The sequence below is a fragment of the Ammospiza caudacuta genome, chromosome 8 (assembly GCF_027887145.1).
Source record: "Ammospiza caudacuta isolate bAmmCau1 chromosome 8, bAmmCau1.pri, whole genome shotgun sequence".
Lineage (NCBI taxonomy): Eukaryota > Metazoa > Chordata > Aves > Passeriformes > Passerellidae > Ammospiza > Ammospiza caudacuta.
Window position 1 is genome coordinate 10,770,332 of NC_080600.1, and position 18,149 is coordinate 10,788,480.

General features: G+C 41.3%; 1 protein-coding gene across 1 annotated transcript; it reads left to right on the forward strand.

Moving 5' to 3' along the window:
- The first annotated feature begins 1,562 nt into the window (after positions 1-1,562).
- ACADL (acyl-CoA dehydrogenase long chain) lies at positions 1,563-17,638 on the forward strand. Its single transcript, XM_058809456.1, has 11 exons — positions 1,563-1,682; positions 3,077-3,238; positions 5,711-5,848; positions 6,262-6,426; positions 7,339-7,405; positions 8,603-8,767; positions 9,404-9,505; positions 11,277-11,390; positions 13,454-13,581; positions 15,543-15,629; positions 16,975-17,638. The coding sequence occupies exons 1-11, from the start codon at positions 1,609-1,611 to the stop codon at positions 17,066-17,068; spliced, it is 1,296 nt and encodes a 431-aa protein (XP_058665439.1). The 5' UTR covers positions 1,563-1,608; the 3' UTR covers positions 17,069-17,638.
- The last annotated feature ends 511 nt before the right edge of the window (positions 17,639-18,149 follow it).

Genomic DNA, 18,149 nt, shown 5'->3' on the forward strand with positions numbered 1-18,149 from the left:
ATCTAGTTGTACCTATCAGTTTGTAGGTCAGGGTATTGTAGGTAAAATAAACTGATATGAGTAATTTCTTGGAGAAGGATGTCCATTAGGGCTCAAAACTCTCCCAAACTGGCTAACAGGGGAGAGTATCCTCTGTCACTCCTGCAGCAGGGTGACCCTCAGGAGCCAAAGGGATGAAGAACTGTGAGCACACTATTAAATCTTTATCCTTCTCCCCACTTCCAGTGGTTTGCTCTTCCCTAAAAAAATGCTTGCTCTGATATGAAGTCCCTCCCAAGAAGTGAATAACTGATTAAAATATTGAAATTTTTTTTGAGTTGTTAATCAGTACAGTTATGAGCATTGCAGTAACTGAGTTATGAGCATTGCAGTAACTGGAGGAAAGGTAATTCTGGCATGGGAGATTGTGACCACTGGATCATCCACCACCTACTCAAAATAGACTCCAGACTCAAACAGAGGGAAGAACTGCACACGAGGACTAATTTGCATGAGAAATGGGAGAAATAACTAGCAAATAGGGGCTTGAGTGCTGATCAGTAAAGAGATTATGTAATAAATATATGCCTTTGTCTGTTAAAGTCTATATAAGTAGTGTAAAGCTTTGATGAATGGGGAGCTAGCCTTTTATGGGTTACCACCCAGCTCCTTACTTTACACAAACTAGAGTAATAAAAAAATAGAAATACTTTGCTTCAGTGTGTGAACTGGTGCTGTGCGATGGGTAACACTCAGAACAGCGCCTCCATTCTGGGAGAGCCCCTATTGACAATAATGGTAAACCACCTAATTTAGAGAACCGGGATTCAAAGAAGAAAAAAACCCCCAAATACATACACACAAAAAAAACTCCAAAAAACAAACAAACAACAACAACAACAAAAAAAACCCCAAACCAACAAAAACAACAAAAAAGCCCCCCAAAAAAATCCGCAGAGAAAAGGCCAAAAGAACCAAGCAAAAAAACCCACAAAAAATCCCAAAAAACAAAACAAACAAATAAAAAAAAACACACAAAAAAACCCCAAAAACAAACAAAAAACAAAACAAAAACAAAAACCCCACACCAAAACAAACAACCCTCAAAACAAACAAAACCCTAAAAATAAACTAAAAAAAAAAAAAACCCACACAAAAAGTGTGCTAAATTATTTTGGAAGGCAGGTTGTGCCAATCAAAACCTGCTGACAGCAGGAGGAGCCGGCCCACGAAGGCGAAATGGTGAAAAGGCCCAGGGAGGGGCAGCCCTCAGCTTCCCTCCATACTCCCTCAGGAGGGGTGACACCCCCTTTCCTGAGGGGAAAGAAGAAGAAGAAAAGAAAAAGGAGGAGGAGGAGGAGGAGGAGGAGGATGGAGCCATGGCCCGGCGCCTCGCCCCTCACACCGGCTGCCATCACTCAGCGCACAACCCTTCGTCCGGCTTTGCTGCCGCTGCCTTCCGCGACGTGACAGCAAAGCTACATTACAAAAACATTAATTACACGGCTGTTTCACGGCACTCCGCCTCTGTCCCGGAAGGGATTTCCAGCCGAAGGTGGGCGGGCACAGGGATAACTCGCGGGCTGCAGCGGCGGTGCCGCCCTGTCCTGTCCCGCCCTGCCCCGTAAGATGGCGACGCGGCTGCTCCGCCTGCGCGGCCTCCTGAGGGCCGCCGGCTGCCGGCCCTTCTCCGCCCAGCCCAGGTGAGTGGGACCGGCCGTGGAGGGCAGCGAGCCGTGAGGGTGGCGGAGCTCCCCTAAGCTTGGCTTCCGTAAAGACCGCGGGGTGAATGGCTTTGGCCGGCTGCTCGGGGCTGGCTGTATGATCTCGTATTATTATATCCATTCTGTGCGGGTGTGTGTGCGCACCTCAGTGTGCTCGGAGGGTGTGGGTGCGTTTGTATAGGTGTAACGGGAGTGTTACGGGCGCTGTGTGTGTGTGGGGAGCCCCGGGAGTCCCGGCACATCCATGGCCGGGATGTGCCGACCTTTGCTCCACTTGCCGGGAGCGGCGGGTCCCGTGCTGGCAGCAGGTGACAGTGACAGTGACAGCGACCTTGCCCGGACACCGCGTTCCCCGGGCAGGAGTGGGATCACACCTTCCCTGACCAGCCGCTTGTCCTTCCCAGTATGAGAAGAAGGGAGCAGCCAGGCCCTTCCCTGTGTGACACAGTTCAACAAAAGGTTGGGCTTAAATAAAACTCAACATCGTCTTAAGCAGCTTTAAAAATAAGGTGGAGGTTTTGAGTCACTGTGTGTCTAGCTTTGAGGGTTCAAAGTACTCAACAGGCAAGTTGCTGTATCTCGTTTTTTTCAAATATTATTAGAAGTAGAGTCTGTGTTTCAGGGAGATTATTGCCTTGGCAGAGCCTGAGTAGCTACATGTGGTAGTAAATAGAGACTTCTGTCTCTGTAGCAGAGTAAATAAGCACAGGCTCAGCTCAGTTCTGTAGAACTACACACAGGTGGTGTGCAGAGGAATTGAGGCTGACAAAATAGTTTGAGAAGGGAAAAGTGAATGCCTTTTCCATGTACTCAGTTCTCTACTTGAAGTTTCTGATGTTTCATAGCAATACAATAAAAGAAAGTAAAAAAATCCAATGCACAAATATGAGAAGTGAATTTTCATTTCAGCCTTGAAGTGGTATGTTATCCTTGATGTTCCCAACCCCTACAAAAGTGTTTTAACCCCTTCTTTCTTATTTCATAATTATACTTTCCTTGTGTGGTTTCTACTACTGACATTCACCGTTGTTTCAGTTTTTTGGGTTTTTTTGTTTGATTTTTTTTTTTTTGTTTGGTTGGGGTTTTTTGATTGAAGTATTCTTTTGTTTTCCTTAGGGTAATTTTATTCTTATATATGTATTATTATTGTTTTTAATTTATTTGAAGTGTTAAGAACAAACCAGCCTTGTTTTGCCTCCATTAATAGCCCAGTGTATGTCAGTTCTTTGTATTTCTCATGGGTATCCTTTACACCTCATGGTGTGCCAGAGTTGGTATGTGAGCTGTGTTTAGTAACACAGGAGTTTCCTCCCTTTTGAAAGGCAAATAGGGTGCCTGCATCCTAACAGATGCATGAATTTGTCTTTTTCCAGTCCTCTCCAGACCGAACAGCATGGCACAAAGCGCCTGGAGCCATCTTCTGCTAAAACTTTGACTGACATAGGCACTCGGAGGATCTTCTCATCAGATCATGATATCTTCAGGGAGAGTGCCAGGAAATTCTTTCAAGAAGAAGTGCTGCCTTTTCATGCAGAGTAAGATAACCTCCTAAACATTTTGGTTTGCCAAAATTCATTTTTCCCCAAAATGCTTTCTGTGGTGTTACTTCTGACACAGCAGGATATAAAGATTATTAGTTTTTATCTACAAGCTTTCTATTTCAAATTTGCCAAATGAAAACAAACCTATAAAAGTCATGCATGGAGGAAAAATCACATAATCAAAATTGAATGCATCCTTTGAGCTTTAGTGTGGGCATCCTCAGCTTATGCCCACAAGCAGATAAATGCAGTTTGCAGAGTTGCAGCAAAGTTTCCCTGCCTCTAGGATTAAGTGACACAGATGTTTTTGGGGTAGAGCTGGGGGGCAGTTGAGTTCCCACACTACTGGAAAATAGTCACTGAAAAAGGCTTTGATCATCTCTTACTGGCTTGCAGTAGATTTTGTAGCTACATGCAAGTACCTACAGCATGGTGAGGTGAATTATGTATTACCAAGAAACTTGCACAAAACATCTTTGTTTGAATTTCTTTATTTATTTGTTTCTGTGGAAATATGTGCATTTTCTGTACCGAGTAGAAGTGTTGCAATGCCACTGAACTAGAGCTGGAGGGTGGTTTTAGCCCTTATTTTAATCATATGCAATCACATTATAGTGGTGAAAATGAAAGAAATTAGCTCAGGGTAAGCAAGGGATAGCAAAGGGCTTATTCTGAAATGGCCCTGCTAGATGAGAGGCTCCTGACACAGCTGAAGTGTGTATCCACAAACAGCTGAGGTGCCTCGATTGTGTGGGTGGAACATCATGGCTCTGGGGCAGGAATGAGCAGCAGGAGGCTTACAGCAAGGTTGGTGACAGTTTGGATTTTTTTTAATCCTCAAACTATAACCTTTTAGCAGTATGTTCTTCCACTGTACAGTCATATTCTGTCCATAAAAGCAGATGTTTTCCCTCATTTTGTGTTGGAAGGACTTCCAGGGCAGCTTTGTGGACTTGTATTGACTCTGCTTGAGGTTTCTGAAGATCCTATTTGCCACCTTGCTGACACAACAATTTCTTAGTGAGGCTGTATCAAGTTCAACTTGAATTCTTGCATCACTTCAGTGGCCTCTGAACCTCTGTTTTCACACCTTTCAAGGCAACAAGGAGGCCTCAGGCACAGAACATTAACTGGATATTGGGAGGAGGAGAAGCTTTGGTGCTGGGTGAAGGAGAGACAGCAATGTCCCTGAAAGTGGGGATCAGGGCGAAAGAGAAGATGGTAAAAAGAGATTTAAGATTTAAGAGATTAAGATTTCCAGTGTAGGAGCAAAAGCTCTGTGAATCAGCTTATGGATTCACAGATCAGAATATGGAACAGTTTGCCCAGAGAAGCTGTGGCTGCCCCATTGCTGAAGTGTTCAAGGCCAGGTTGGATGGGGCTTGGAGCAACCTGGGCTAGTGAAAGGTGTTCCTGCCCATGGGAGGGGGTCAGAACTGGATAAGCTTCAAGGTCCCTTCTAATCCAAACCATTCTGTGATTCTATGGTTCTGTTTTGTATGTAGTTTAAGATACTTGATTAACTGCAGGTAAATAGCTGTGGTATGGCTCTGCTGCACACAGGTGTGTCAGAGGAATGTCTCTGAAATCATCTGTTTACCATATCATTTTTAAACTGTGGCATTAGAAAATAAAGGCATTTTAAAAAGAGAAAACCTGGACCATTAATGGCCATCCCTATTGAGTTGGCAAATCCCATAAAGAGGCACTAATTTTCCAGGAATAGGTGATTCCTATGGTGTTAAAGTTTGCCAGCTGTCAGCAGATAAGCCTCAACTATCTATTTACACAAACTTGAAAGGACCTTTAAGTAGTAATTTACCAAGATACAGTACTGACTCATAAGAAGTGCACAGGGGCAGATTTTTATACAAAACTGATTAAATTATATCATTGGTTCTGATAAAGCATTTTTCATTGGTAGAGTTGAAATCTTTGATGAAATATAATGATGAGTAGAACTATAGTAGAACTATAGTAGAACTATAGTAGAACTATACTATAGTATAAAGTAAATATAATATATATATCATATATAATAAAATGATAATGATAATATAATAAATAATATAATACAGTGATACTCATTTTTTATGTGGGTAAAAGTGCATTTACAAATGGAATGTTAGGAGGATAAAGACCTCTCTGTAATTATCCAGATGGCTGGGGCTAAATTGCCTAAATCCCAGTCTGGTGTAAGAATCGTAACAAGTCTTAATGAAATCTTGTCAGGTTACACATTGGCAGCAGGAGTTCAGACTTGTTGTGCAGCTGGTGTCCCTGCAATGCCAGTGTCATCTGTGGACTTGCAGATTAGAAGCTGTGTGGTTAAGCCGCTGTTTCTTGGCTGTGACACAGACAGCTCTGTGTCCCTTCACACTGTCTGCTGGTGTTCGGTGTGAAGCAGGTAAGCAGGAGCACGTGGGGAGTTCAGTGTGTGACCCTGGCTGTGTGTTCATCCCACAGGTGGGAGAAGGATGGCCAAGTGAGCAGGGAGCTCTGGGAAAAGGCTGGACAGCAGGGCTTGCTGGGTGTTGCTATTGCTGAAAAGCATGGAGGCATTGGAGCAGATATTCTCTCTTCAGCCATTGTCTGGGAGGAGCAGTGAGTACTGCATGCTTCAGGAAGAATTTCCATGATCTTATTGTCTGTGACTGTATTTTGTTTTTCATAAGTTATTCTAATTGTGGACTACATTTCCTTACAGAAAACGATCTTATCTTCCCTGTGGAAAGGATAGTTTACATCTATGTAAATCCCTCCTGTTTTAAGTATTCTGTGTCATTGTTTGAGTAACATTGGCTTTGTGACTGGGGGAAGCTTTTTTTATAGCCTGGTAGGTTATGTACCCATTTGGCTGTGAAATTAAATTCTGTAAATAATGGTAAAATATCTCTGAGACTTCTGTGTTGTGGGGTTCTCTTCGCTATTGTGTTTGTGTTGTAATGGTGCAAGTTCAGTGTTCAAGTCTTTGTTAGTATTTTTTCCTGAACTTCCCCCCTCCCCTTTTTTTCCAGGATGTATGTTAACTGTACAGGCCCAGGGTTCAGCCTTCACTCAGATATAGTCATGCCCTACATTGCCAACTATGGCTCTGAAGAGCAGATTAAACACTTCATCCCCCAGATGGTTGCAGGCAAGTGCATTGGAGCTATTGCCATGACAGAGCCTGGGGCTGGCAGGTAAGCCAAGTACTAAAATAATGGTCTCAGCGTTATTTGCTGTCTGTTGCTTTGTCAGTGAAAAAAACATTCTGAGCCTCCTGGTTAGTTACTTTGCAGACTAGATTATCCCCCATTATAGGCAAGACTCAAAACACCTGTTATAGATTACTTTATTACAGGTTTGTCATTTCAAGATAGTAGCTCAGAATCCATTTCTGTATTGTCCCACTGTGGGCAAATATGCTTTGTATTTGCTTCTGCAGTCTGAGTTTATAGTTATCAACTTGCTTGCATGTGAACATACTTACAACATGAGAAAAAAAGTGGGAAATTACATACTTTGGTAAAGGAGGCTTGGCTTAACTATTAGCTTTTCTGTAGAACAGAACACCTTGTTTTTCTTTTCTCTGAATCCTTTCAGAGAAATTTCCCTCCTTGCCCAGCACATGTTTGGAGTGGATGCTGCTGATCTGACCTGTTTGCAAGAGAGAGAGGGACACGTGAAGTACAAAACCTGCTGGTGTGAGGTTTCTCCAAATGGCAGATGTTGCTCGTGGCTTTTCACAGAGCCTCCTGATCAGGACTGAGCCTGTGAAGAGGATTGGTTTTATCTGCCATTTGTTGTCTGAGGTGTACTGTGTAAGTGGATGCTGACCTGTTGATGTCAGTGTTTGCATTGCACCACCTCCCACAAGCAGGGATGGGGAAATGGGACCTGGTGCTCCTGTATGGCTGCACAGATTTATCATCCCTTTCCACACCCTGCTTGTGGCTTCTGTTACTCACCTGTTTCATGGTGTCTCACTATTCTCTCACTGAGCCCATGTCTGCATGGTATAAAATCTACCTTATTCGGTACTGCATAGAATCCAAGATACAAATGCAGCTTCTGGAATGGTTTCTTGAAGGACCTTTTGAATTCTGTTTCAGTGACTTGCAGGGAGTACGGACATATGCAAAAAAAGATGGAAGTGACTGGATTCTTAATGGGAGTAAGGTAAGTGCACTGACATACATACTACTCATTGGCTTTAGGAACTGAACACATTTAGCTGAATGCAGCAGGATGTACACTTCTCTCAGAATCTCCTCCCAATCCTTTTAGTTTGGGTTTTTTGTCTGGGTTATGTTGTAGGTGTCCAGTTACCTTTTCTTTTTCTAGGTATGAGATATGTCTGTTGCAGGCAATTTACAAACTGATTTATAGGCAGGCTTGTATAGGTTGTTTTTTGTAGCTTTAAAATAAGCCTATTAAAAGGCTTATTTTCCCTTAAACTGTGAAGGAGAGGGGGGGAAAATGTGCTGTGTAGTATGAGCAGTATGGTTCTCAGTACTGATGTTTAACAATAAAGTGTATATAGTACTGCTGTGAAATCTTCTGTGGCCTGAGTGAAAACTTGTGCTGCCACAATGCAATATTTATTCAGGAGCTTGCTGGTCTTGTTTGGAAAAAAACAAAACAATGTGTCAGATGCTCTCACTGTGTTGTCAAGCTGTGGCAAAGCAGTTTTTTTCATTACCATAATGAAAAATAAGAAGGCAGAAGTAATGTTGAAGTGGGAGTGTTGGTTCAACAGACCATTTTTTTGAAAGCTATGAAATGTCTTCATTTTATTTTGTACTGCTGTGATAACAGTCCAATAGAGACTTCTTAGTACAGTTTCAGTGGTGAGAGCATGTGCAAGCAGATATATATGCATAGGTGCTAAAAAGGTGTCCATGCCACTCATTTGAAGTGACAGGACAGAAAGCTTTCTTTTGCTGGATTGAAGATGGATCCATTTGACAGCTCATGAGTTGTTCTGCAGGGTAATAGTAAACAGTTGTGACAAGAAGCTGTTGGTAGCTTTGAGTGTTATGCCTAAATAATTTAATTTCTAGACAAGGGAACCTCTGTGTTTATTTATTTAATATCTACATTTGATACTGTATTCCTTCTTTATCATGGGACAGACAGAAGAAACAGATCTGTGCATTCTTTAAGTTCACACTTTTGTGTCACACAATACTTCTCAAATTAATGACTGCCTCATTCCTAAACACTTTATATCAAAACCTTGAAATTCTTCTTGACACTTGAACTTGCATTTCAGTTCACCTCTGGAAGTGCCAATGTAATTTTACTTCCTGCTACTAGATGATCTCTTGTAACCTCTATCCACCTTGCTTTATTCTAAATTCCTTTTTCTTGCAGGTGTTCATCACTAATGGTTGGATGAGCGACGTGGTGATCGTGGTTGCGGTTACAGACCGGGAGGCCCGATCCCCTGCTCACGGCATCAGCCTTTTCCTGGTGGAAAACGGAACAAAAGGTTTCATCAAAGGGCGCAAACTCAACAAAATTGGCCTGAAAGCTCAAGTGAGTTCATACAACCTCTAATGCTATAGAATTGGAGGAAGTCTAAACCCACTTAATGCCTGGCAGCTGCTAAATAAATACAAGATGGAACTATGGTTCTGTTCTAGTTGTTAGACTTCAGAGCACAAACATGCAATGTAATGGATCCTGATTTTACCTGTGGAGGTCTGAAGCATAGGATGTGCAAAGAGAGGCTGAGCAAGCTGGATGCATTTGCTGTGAAGAAGCCTGAAAGAACAGGAATTTACTGATGTATTTAGCTATAGAGGTGCTGGGACCTCATCCTTTTTTGAGGAGGAGAGTGGCAAAGGAGACAAGTTACATTAAGGAAAATTCTTAGCAGGTATTAGGAAAAAAGATCCACCAGGAAAATGGTTGGATACTTGCACAGGGGCTGAGAGAGGTTTGGAGCCTTTATCTTTTGAGCTTTGGAAAGCTTAACTAGACAAGGGCCCTCAGCTGATTGTTTTTCTGGAGCTGCTCTGAGTAGGATGTAAGCTCAGTGACTTCTGGAGGATCCTTCCAGGCTAAATCTGGGATTTCAAGTTAAGGTGCACAGTAGCAAGAAAACAATAGGAAAAAATTAGTCTAATGGGATGAGAATGTCAGACTCAACTGTTGCCTTTTAAATCTTAGGACACAGCAGAGCTGTTTTTCGAAGATGTGCGGTTGCCAGCCAGTGCCTTGCTTGGAAAAGAGAACAAAGGCTTCTACTATCTGATGGCAGAGCTGCCTCAGGTAAAAGGAATGTGAGTGTTTGCTGTCTGCAGGAAGAACACAGACACAGATTTTGTCATTAGTTGTGAAGTTCATGTATTGTGGTGAGCCACCTGGGTTGCTGAAGCGGGATGCCTTTGTAAAACCCCAAAACATTTCTATGGGTTAAGCTCACAGGAGAAATAGCAACCAGATATACTCAAGAGATCAAATTTATACAAGTTGACTGGCAAAATGTAGAAAATCAAGGAACTTAGACAAAGGACCTCCAATTAACATAAAACTCATGCCTTAGCATTAACTTAGTCTGTTTAACTTAGCAACCTTTAAACCTGTCTGATGTTACATGACCCAAAATGGAAAAAGAATTAGAGCTAGAAAAAATACAGAAAAACACACATGTAACTACCAACTCCTGAGTTCCAGTGATGATGAGGTAGAGACTCCTAGAAGCTGGTAGGGTCAAGACACATCCCCTTGTGGTCAGCCTTTTAAACCCCAGAGGCACCCTGACCCTCCCAGATGGGACTGTGGTCACTCAGGAGCTGGCTTTGGCAAGACTGGGGCACTGCCTGCAGTGTGGCACAGCTGGCAGACACTGCAGGATTTTCTGGGAACTGTGGTGTGCAGAGCAGGGCCCATCCTGCCCCTTGCCCACACATGCATCCCAAAATGTCTCAAGACATCGATCTTTTCCAGTCTCTGACAGCCTTGTGTGCAATGTTTTGTTGATACTGCTGATTTTTAACTGAAGCACACAGTGCTAGGTGTAGAATTCTTTGGGCATTGCTAAAAGTAACGATATCCCACCAGCTCAAAGACAGATCTCTTAATCAGCAACCCAGCTACTGAAAAACCTGAGGGTAGTGTATTAAAAAAACATACCACAGATTTCTTGTGTACTTCTAGTATGGAAGCACTTTGGTTAGTAAATTATGTTTAGCTTCGACATCTCTGATTCATTGGGCATTCTCTTTCAAGAAACAAGCACTGCTGTTCTAACTCTTCTACAAGTAGAAACATATTAAAGTTACATGGAATTCTGTTCATACAACAAAGTAAAGAAATTGTTTAGCTGCCAAAATACCTTGCTACTTTACAAGTCAGTTTATGAAGTTTGGGAATTATTTTGGAGGACAAGGAGGCAATGTTGTTTTCCAGAATGTGTCTGTGCTTTGTCAAAGCCATGACATAGTTGCCTCATTTAGTAGGGATCGTATTTTTTAATTTTACACTGTGAGTAAATACAAAACCTGATCAAAGGAAATCTTTTAATGCTTTAAATAGATGTCCCATGAACAGATTCAATGCAAAGCATCAGACTGTTTCAATGTTGCCAGAAAAAATTGTTTTGCATTTAGTTTTTGTTTTCCACTGTGCAATGAAGGAAAAACAAGACTTTTTTTTGTAGGCTTTTCCCCCCCTCGAGTTGTCCTATTGAAATTGTTAAATACAGTTGTTGTTTTAGCTGAGCAGTGGAAGCCAATAATTGAAACAGAATCTGATGTGAATTTTTCAGTCAGTAAGATTCCTGTGGTCGATCTGTAGCTATTTTTTGAGTCATTGTAATGGAGCATTACACCAGTAAAGCCTTAAAAGTGAGCTTTAGACAGCAAGGCATTTGTCCAACTCATTAATTTCAGTAATGCAGTATGTCTGGTTTCATGTTTTATGTGACTTCTGCTCCCACTCCCTTAATGAGCAGCACTGAACATCTGTGTCCTAATTGTGCATCTGATGTGGAGAAATGTAGGACTAACTCAACTGCATTCTGGAATTTGTGTTTCAAAAGGAAAGACTGCTAATTGCTGATATGGCTCTTGCTAGCTGTGAATTCATGTTTGAAGAGACAAGGAATTATGTGAGGCAAAGAAAAGCTTTTGGGAAGACAATTGCACATTTGCAGGTGAGTTAGAACTGAGCTGCTTGTGTACAGATTCTTGTGTGTGTTTGCTGTATGGCTGTGCATGTGAAGTAGTGACCAAATGAAAATCACTGGGCTGATTTTAAAGGGTCATTTTCAAAGCTTTCACTGGGGCTGTTCTTTGCCTCTATGCTTATTTTTCATTTTTGGAATGCAAAAAGAATAATTTTAAAGAAGAGCCTTAATTGTATGTATTTTATGACTTGGGTAGGTAGCCTCCCAGCAGTGCTGTTTCTTAGGAGGAAATAGCAGGAAGTATCCTGGCTGCTGCTGAAGAATGATTCCCTTGTTCATCTCAGGCTTGCATTTTACTGCCAGAGGTCCTAATCACAGACTCCATCACACCTGCCTCTGTTTGTCTGTGCCTAAAATCCTTTTGGGGGGCTGCCTGTGCAGGTCCTGTGTTCCTCTGCACACAGAGCATTGCAAAAAAATTATTTTGGATGTTCCTGGAGGAGGGGGACTCCCAGGAGTGACCTTGCTGCCTGAGTGCTGTGGAGGTGCTTCATGAATGTTGTAATGAGATTCCTCAGGCAGCAGCAGTCTGGGTGTTTGTGTGGCTGTGTGTAAAACTGCTGGCTGATGCTCTGTGGGCAGAGCTCACTCCTGATGGGGGCAGGTAATTGAGTTTTGAGATATTTGTGCCTACACTCTTTAGCTGCAGTCATAAAATAGATATTGCTTTCCACAGGATTGCTATAATACAATTTTCCTGACAACAGCATTAACTGTTAGGGCTGAAGGAGGCCAAGCTCCTGCATGTTTGGTTTAGAGGATAGAACTGACTCATATGGGCTAAAGATGTTGGCTGCCTCTTTCCTTTTTTGATATACTTTTGAAATAATTAGCAAAAAAATCCATTTCCACGTCTTGAGACTGTCAGACTCAAATCTTTAGTTGTGAAGAGCACCAGAGCTGAAACTTTTAGAGGCTGGAATGCTAGATATCCTTCAGGGAATTATGATCTTCATGGTTTTTAAAGTTAACCTTCAGGAATCCATAATTCCAGATGGAATTTTCACTGTGTGACTGAAACACAAAAGAACTGTATTTTAACTTGTTTAAATGTAGGTAGGAGATGCTTCCTATTTGTAGTAGATCACTGTGCAGAGATCTCCAAAATAATCTCCCTATTTAGGCCAGGCCACCAGCAGGCAGACAATAAATTTTATAAAGTATATTATTTTTGCCAAAATAATGAATTCCTGCATATCTTTTTTGTTGCTGATGACTTGAGTGTGCATATTATAAATAATCCTTTCCAATTAGAGCTCTGCCTTGGGCTAATTCATTTAGTCATGCCACATTACAGCATTTGAAATGAATTCTTTCCTTGTAGCAGTACACTGTTCCAGTGTATTTCTTGTCAAGGGAAGCAAGATTTTTTTTTTAATATATATTTCTAGAACTGAAATAAGAAAGAACTTCTGTTAGTGGGTGATGTTTTTATTCCTTCCCTACCAGAATTACAAGAAGATGTTTGAATGCCTGCCTGGTCTGGTTTTACATAACCTTATGATGGATTTTACTTCTTCTATCTAAACCTCTCTTCCAATACAACAGAACTTGGTGCTGAAAAACTTTGATATTCTAAAATTCCTTTTATTTTTTTGCTTCAGTCTCTTTGCATGTAGCTTAAACTCTGAAGAATACATAGAAAAAGCATTCAGCAGATGGTGAAGTGTTATTAATTGGGAAAGTTCATGGCTCTACAGAGTGAAAGGACATTCCTCGCCAGAGGGAGCCGAGTGACAGAGCGCTCTGGGCCTTCTGCCATGTGCTCTCTAGGAATTTGTTTTCCCTTTCTCTTGTGCTTTTTCTCTTAAATTTGTGTTTTCAGTTGACCTTGAGAAGTAAAGAGCAGTAACTTTGTCTAATAGGACTGGTGAATACATAATTGTCTGGTGTCTTCTGATGTACAGAGCCAAAATTTGAAATAGTGATTTCTAACAGCAATCCTTTTGGAAAATGCTGCATTTTCTACCTAAAGTATTAACTGCACTTTATTTCTTTGCTCTCCCCTCTCTATCCTCTTCCAAAACAAGACAGTACAGCACAAATTGGCTGAAATAAAGACTCAGATTTGTGTGGGCCGAGCTTTTATGGACAACTGTTTGCAGCTGCATGCAGACAAACGCCTGGACTCTGCCACAGCCTCCATGGCCAAGTACTGGTATGTGCTCACAGTCATCTGGGACTGGCACTGGCATGGTCTGAACTCCAGTGGTGTGGGCAGCAAAAATCAGAGTTACACTGACAACTAAGTTTGGTTAACCAGATCAATTTCAAAATAAAGGCATACTTTTAAAATAGGCTTCCATTAATAACAAGGTCATGCCTCTGCTTTAGCTTTAAGTGAAGGCAAGTGCTCCATTGGTATTTAGACAAAAAAATTGCATTTTATTGTTAGCAATTTGTTGTTAGGTGGTTTTTAATTTTCTTTGGTTTTAATTTTTTAAATTTTTTAAATTTTTTTTGTTGGTTTTTTTTTTATTAAAGAAAAATTTGAATATTTGGAGCTAAATTTAAATCTATATAAAGCTCTGTGGTACTGCTTAGTTAAGGTTACTTAAGAATAGCTGTTTGGCCCAGCCAGTTTTCAAAGCTATCTGGTTTTGGGAAGAAATAGTTAGCTACAGCTGTTGCTGTAACTGAGACTGAGCAGTGCTTTCCTATATTGTCCAGAACTTCTCCCTCATCCTGTACTTGGTGGTGTCATGTGTTAACTTAGTTTTACCCCATCAAAACAATATCTAAGAAATATCTAAGGTAGTGGGTACATGAATTTGTATAGTTATAGCTTGTTGCAAAGATAGGAGGAAAAAACCCACATGAGACATAAGCAAAGAAGTTTATGTAAGATGCACACACAGTTTTTAAGCTTTTCAAAATAAGTATAGAGCAGAAATATTTACAATGGAAGGAAGGGTTCTGAGTGCTATTCCTGGCAGTGATTACCTAGAAGTACCAGGTACAGAAGCAAAGGCATTCCATTTTGAGGAGGAGAAAACAACTAATGCCAGCTGAGGTATGCAGACTCACTTCCTCAACAAATTTCCCTGAGAAGGCTTTTGAAAATCCCTCACTTTCACAGCTGTTTACCAGCATGATTTGTTGTGGGTTTCCTCTCTCCCCAGTGGTGTCCCTGTGACCCTTCCATAAGACTCACTTAAATGGTCTAGAAAATGCTTGAATGTAGAATTGCTTTATTCCCAAATGTATTGGGACATTCTCTCCAGTCTCAAATTTTCCTTTAAACTCTTTGTATAGTCAATGACTTGAGTTAGAGCTTTGAAGGAGTTTAAAACCTGGTTTGTGCATGTCTTTTTTTATATCTGGAAAAGGTCTGTAGGGTTGTTTTGGTTTGGTTTTTCTTGTGGTGACAGATTGTGGTACATACCTAAAATTTTGAATTTGAGACTATATTTAGGAAAGAGAGTTGCAGTAACTCACAGCTGCAGAATTACATTTGATATCATAAACTGTAAGGGTTTAAATGAATGAGGGGATAGTTTGGGGAAAAAGACCATTATTCCAGGAGAAGTAATTAGCTTTTCATTTTCATTTCTTCTGTTGCCACTGAAAGCTGTATGCTTAGAAAGTGTTTTTTTCATGTCTTCTAACAGCTTGAGCTGGAAATTATTTTTTTTTTTTTTTGCTATAAATCCATATTTTGTAGTCAGCCAATGCTGTTGGAGAATTACAGTATGTTTAGAATTGAAGGCTATTGCAGAAAAAGCTATTGGGAAAGTTTATTGCAGAAAATAAATTATGCCCAGGTGATGGGTATGCTCAGAGAGTATCCTGGTGTGTTGCTAATGGCAGTGGTGGGGGGAAGCCTGGTTTGTTGTTAATTTCTGACAAAGCTGAGTGATTTGGCAAGAAAAGAGACTACCAACTTGCTTCACAAAAGGATTCTCTTGGCCTGTGAGAAAGGTAAACAAGCCTGTCTGTTTTGAAAACTTTTCTTCTCCAAAACCTGTCCCAGATAGGAAACAAGCCTTTAATGCATTCAATTGAGCAGTATTTATTTCTTACCAATAATATTTTGGTTTTGTCTTGTTATGTTTATCTTCTGTAATGTTTTGCAACATGATGTCCTTCTAACAGCAAATTTCCTTTTGGCCATTGAAGGTGTTCTGATCTCCAAAACAGCATTGCTACCCAGTGTGTGCAGATGCACGGAGGATGGGGCTACATGTGGGAGTATCCAATTGCAAAGTAAGTGGAACATTTCAGATTGTGTGATGAAAGATAACCAGCAAAGTCAAATGAAGCACTTCCTCTGTATCTGTGTGTTAGTTATTTAGTCTTAGTAGTGATTTATGTTCATTTTCTCATCGTGTTTAATTGAAATTACTGTACAGATATCTGCAGGCTTTGCTTTGTTTCTCCAAACAACTGAAGATCTGTTCAGGAATTGTTGTCTGGTTTTTTTTTTCACAAAAGTTGGTTTTTTAGAAAAAAAAAGGTGAATTAAAAAAACAGAAGTAAAACTATAAAAAGTAGAAATGAGGGGAGCTAGTTTTATGTTTTATCTGAAATTAAATGCACGTGGGTGAAGAAAACCTGTTTTTTCTACCACTGAGTATCAATTAATTGAATCAAGAGCATAACTGGTTACATCCAGCTCTTTTACACCTTTGAAAATTAAGAGGTTAAGAGATTTGTATGTAGACAAAGAAATTTGCCATTCCCATTTTTTCTGACTTTGTGAATTTAGAGACATTTATGGAGCATTTATATATCCTCATGTATTTTCTGTGAAGTTTGTGTACAGGCTGTGACACACTAAATGAAGATTTTGTGCTGTTTTTATTAATTTTATCAAAGAGGTGGTGATCTGACAGTAGAACTAGCAAACACAGGACTGCTGTGCAGTTGTCATAAGTAAGCTAATTTTTTTTAACTGAGGAAGTTCAGATTTTTTTTAACTTTAAATACATTGGGTATGAAATGTTGCTTTTTAAAAATCCCTTGTTCCTCCATGTTTTCATGGAGTGTAATTTGTGGGTGATCTGCACTGTCTTATTAAAAGAAGGCAAATTTGGGGTGTCCTTGAACGCCTGCATGTCTGTGTGTTCAGTAGTTCCCCACACAGGGTTTTATTGTCTCTGAGGTCTAGTAATAAGTAGATTTCCAGAGAATGCCACATTGCTCCTGTGTGAGGAAGCAGAATGAACATGGAAAAGCTCTGTCATCATCCTGTGTGCTGTCACCAGGAACAAGAATTGGGAGTGGAGTTAGTAGCAGGAGTCTGGGTTTATAGGGCTTTGGTTTTTTTTGTTTAATTAGAGGCAATAGTGGAGACTTTACACTATAAACAAACAGGGAAGAGATGCTGACCCAGTTCCTGGTTTGGCACACAGCACCCTGGAAAGTTGTAATATTCCAGGGAGTTGAGGCCTCTTAGAAAGTAAGAGCTACTTTATCAATGGGAAGAGTATACTTTGAAAAGAGGGATCTCTAAAGATAAAATGCTCTTTTTCTTTTTTTTTTTTTTAATATATGGTCATTCCGAGGCATTGTTTGTAATATTTCCTTGTTTTTTTTTTTCTTCCCTCAGAGCTTTTGTGGATGCCCGTGTTCAGCCAATCTATGGTGGTACCAATGAAATAATGAAGGAACTTATTGCTAGAGACATTGTCAGTGACAAGTAGGGCAGATGATTACTACTTTGCAGAGTCTTGCAGAATCCTTTTCTATATTAATATATGGCGTAAAATCAGACATCAGAATGTAAGTAAAATAAATATGCTGTATAACGTTCTTTAAAGGAAGTGCCACTTAAAGCACATGTTAGTAATAACAATGTGCTCACATGCAGGATATCTAATATTCAATGAACTTAAAATTTAAATGTCTTTGTACAATACAGAGTAGTTCTCTAGGTGTCAAGAGCTGCAGTTGTGAAAGGGAATTTTATCTCTGGGCCTCTTGGTCTTTCAGACTTGAACCCATTGTGTTGAATTGAAACCTTGCTTTTCAGAATGAAATCTCGAGAGAAACCATATTCATAACAAATAAAATGAAATATTAATGTAACTTTGAATTTGTATTTCCCCTTGAGAAGCAGAAATTGACACTCTTGCTGTTGTTGCCATACACCTGCTCACTGTGCAGCAGCCACCTGCCGTGCAGCTGACCTCTATGTTTACATCTAACTTGCAATGCCTTATTTTAATTACTTTGGTCAAATAAACATAATAAAGCATTTCTATGCAATCTCACGCTTGTCTGCAGTTACTTCAAAGCCCGCGGGGAAACGGGGCATCTCCCTCTGTGCCCGTGTTCACCTCAGGGCGCTCAGGGGGAGTTCGGAGGGAGGCAGTGTGATGCATGTGAACTTGGGGGTTGTTTATTTGCGATAGTAACTCGAACTGTGTGTTTAGGAGGTTTTTTTAGCTCTTTACCCACGCTGGGCGTTAATAGTTGAAGGTGTTCGGAGCGGGGAGCGCCGCTGCCCCCTCCCCTCCCACACAGCCCCGGCGCGCGGGGGGGGTGAGGGGAGGGCGGTGTCCTCGCGTCAGGCGGGGCCCCGCCAATGGCGGGAGGCCACGCCCCCGCCCCGAGCCACGCCCCCCGGCGTCCCGGATTGGCCGCGCTCCTCCCCCTGAGGAGCGGGGGAGGCCCCGCCCCGCCGCGCTGCGCTTTAGCTGGGCGCGGACTCTTCAAGAGCGGCAGTGTGAGCCGTGGCGGGCGCCGTGCTGTGCGGGGTTGAGGCGGCGCCGGCGCCGGTGC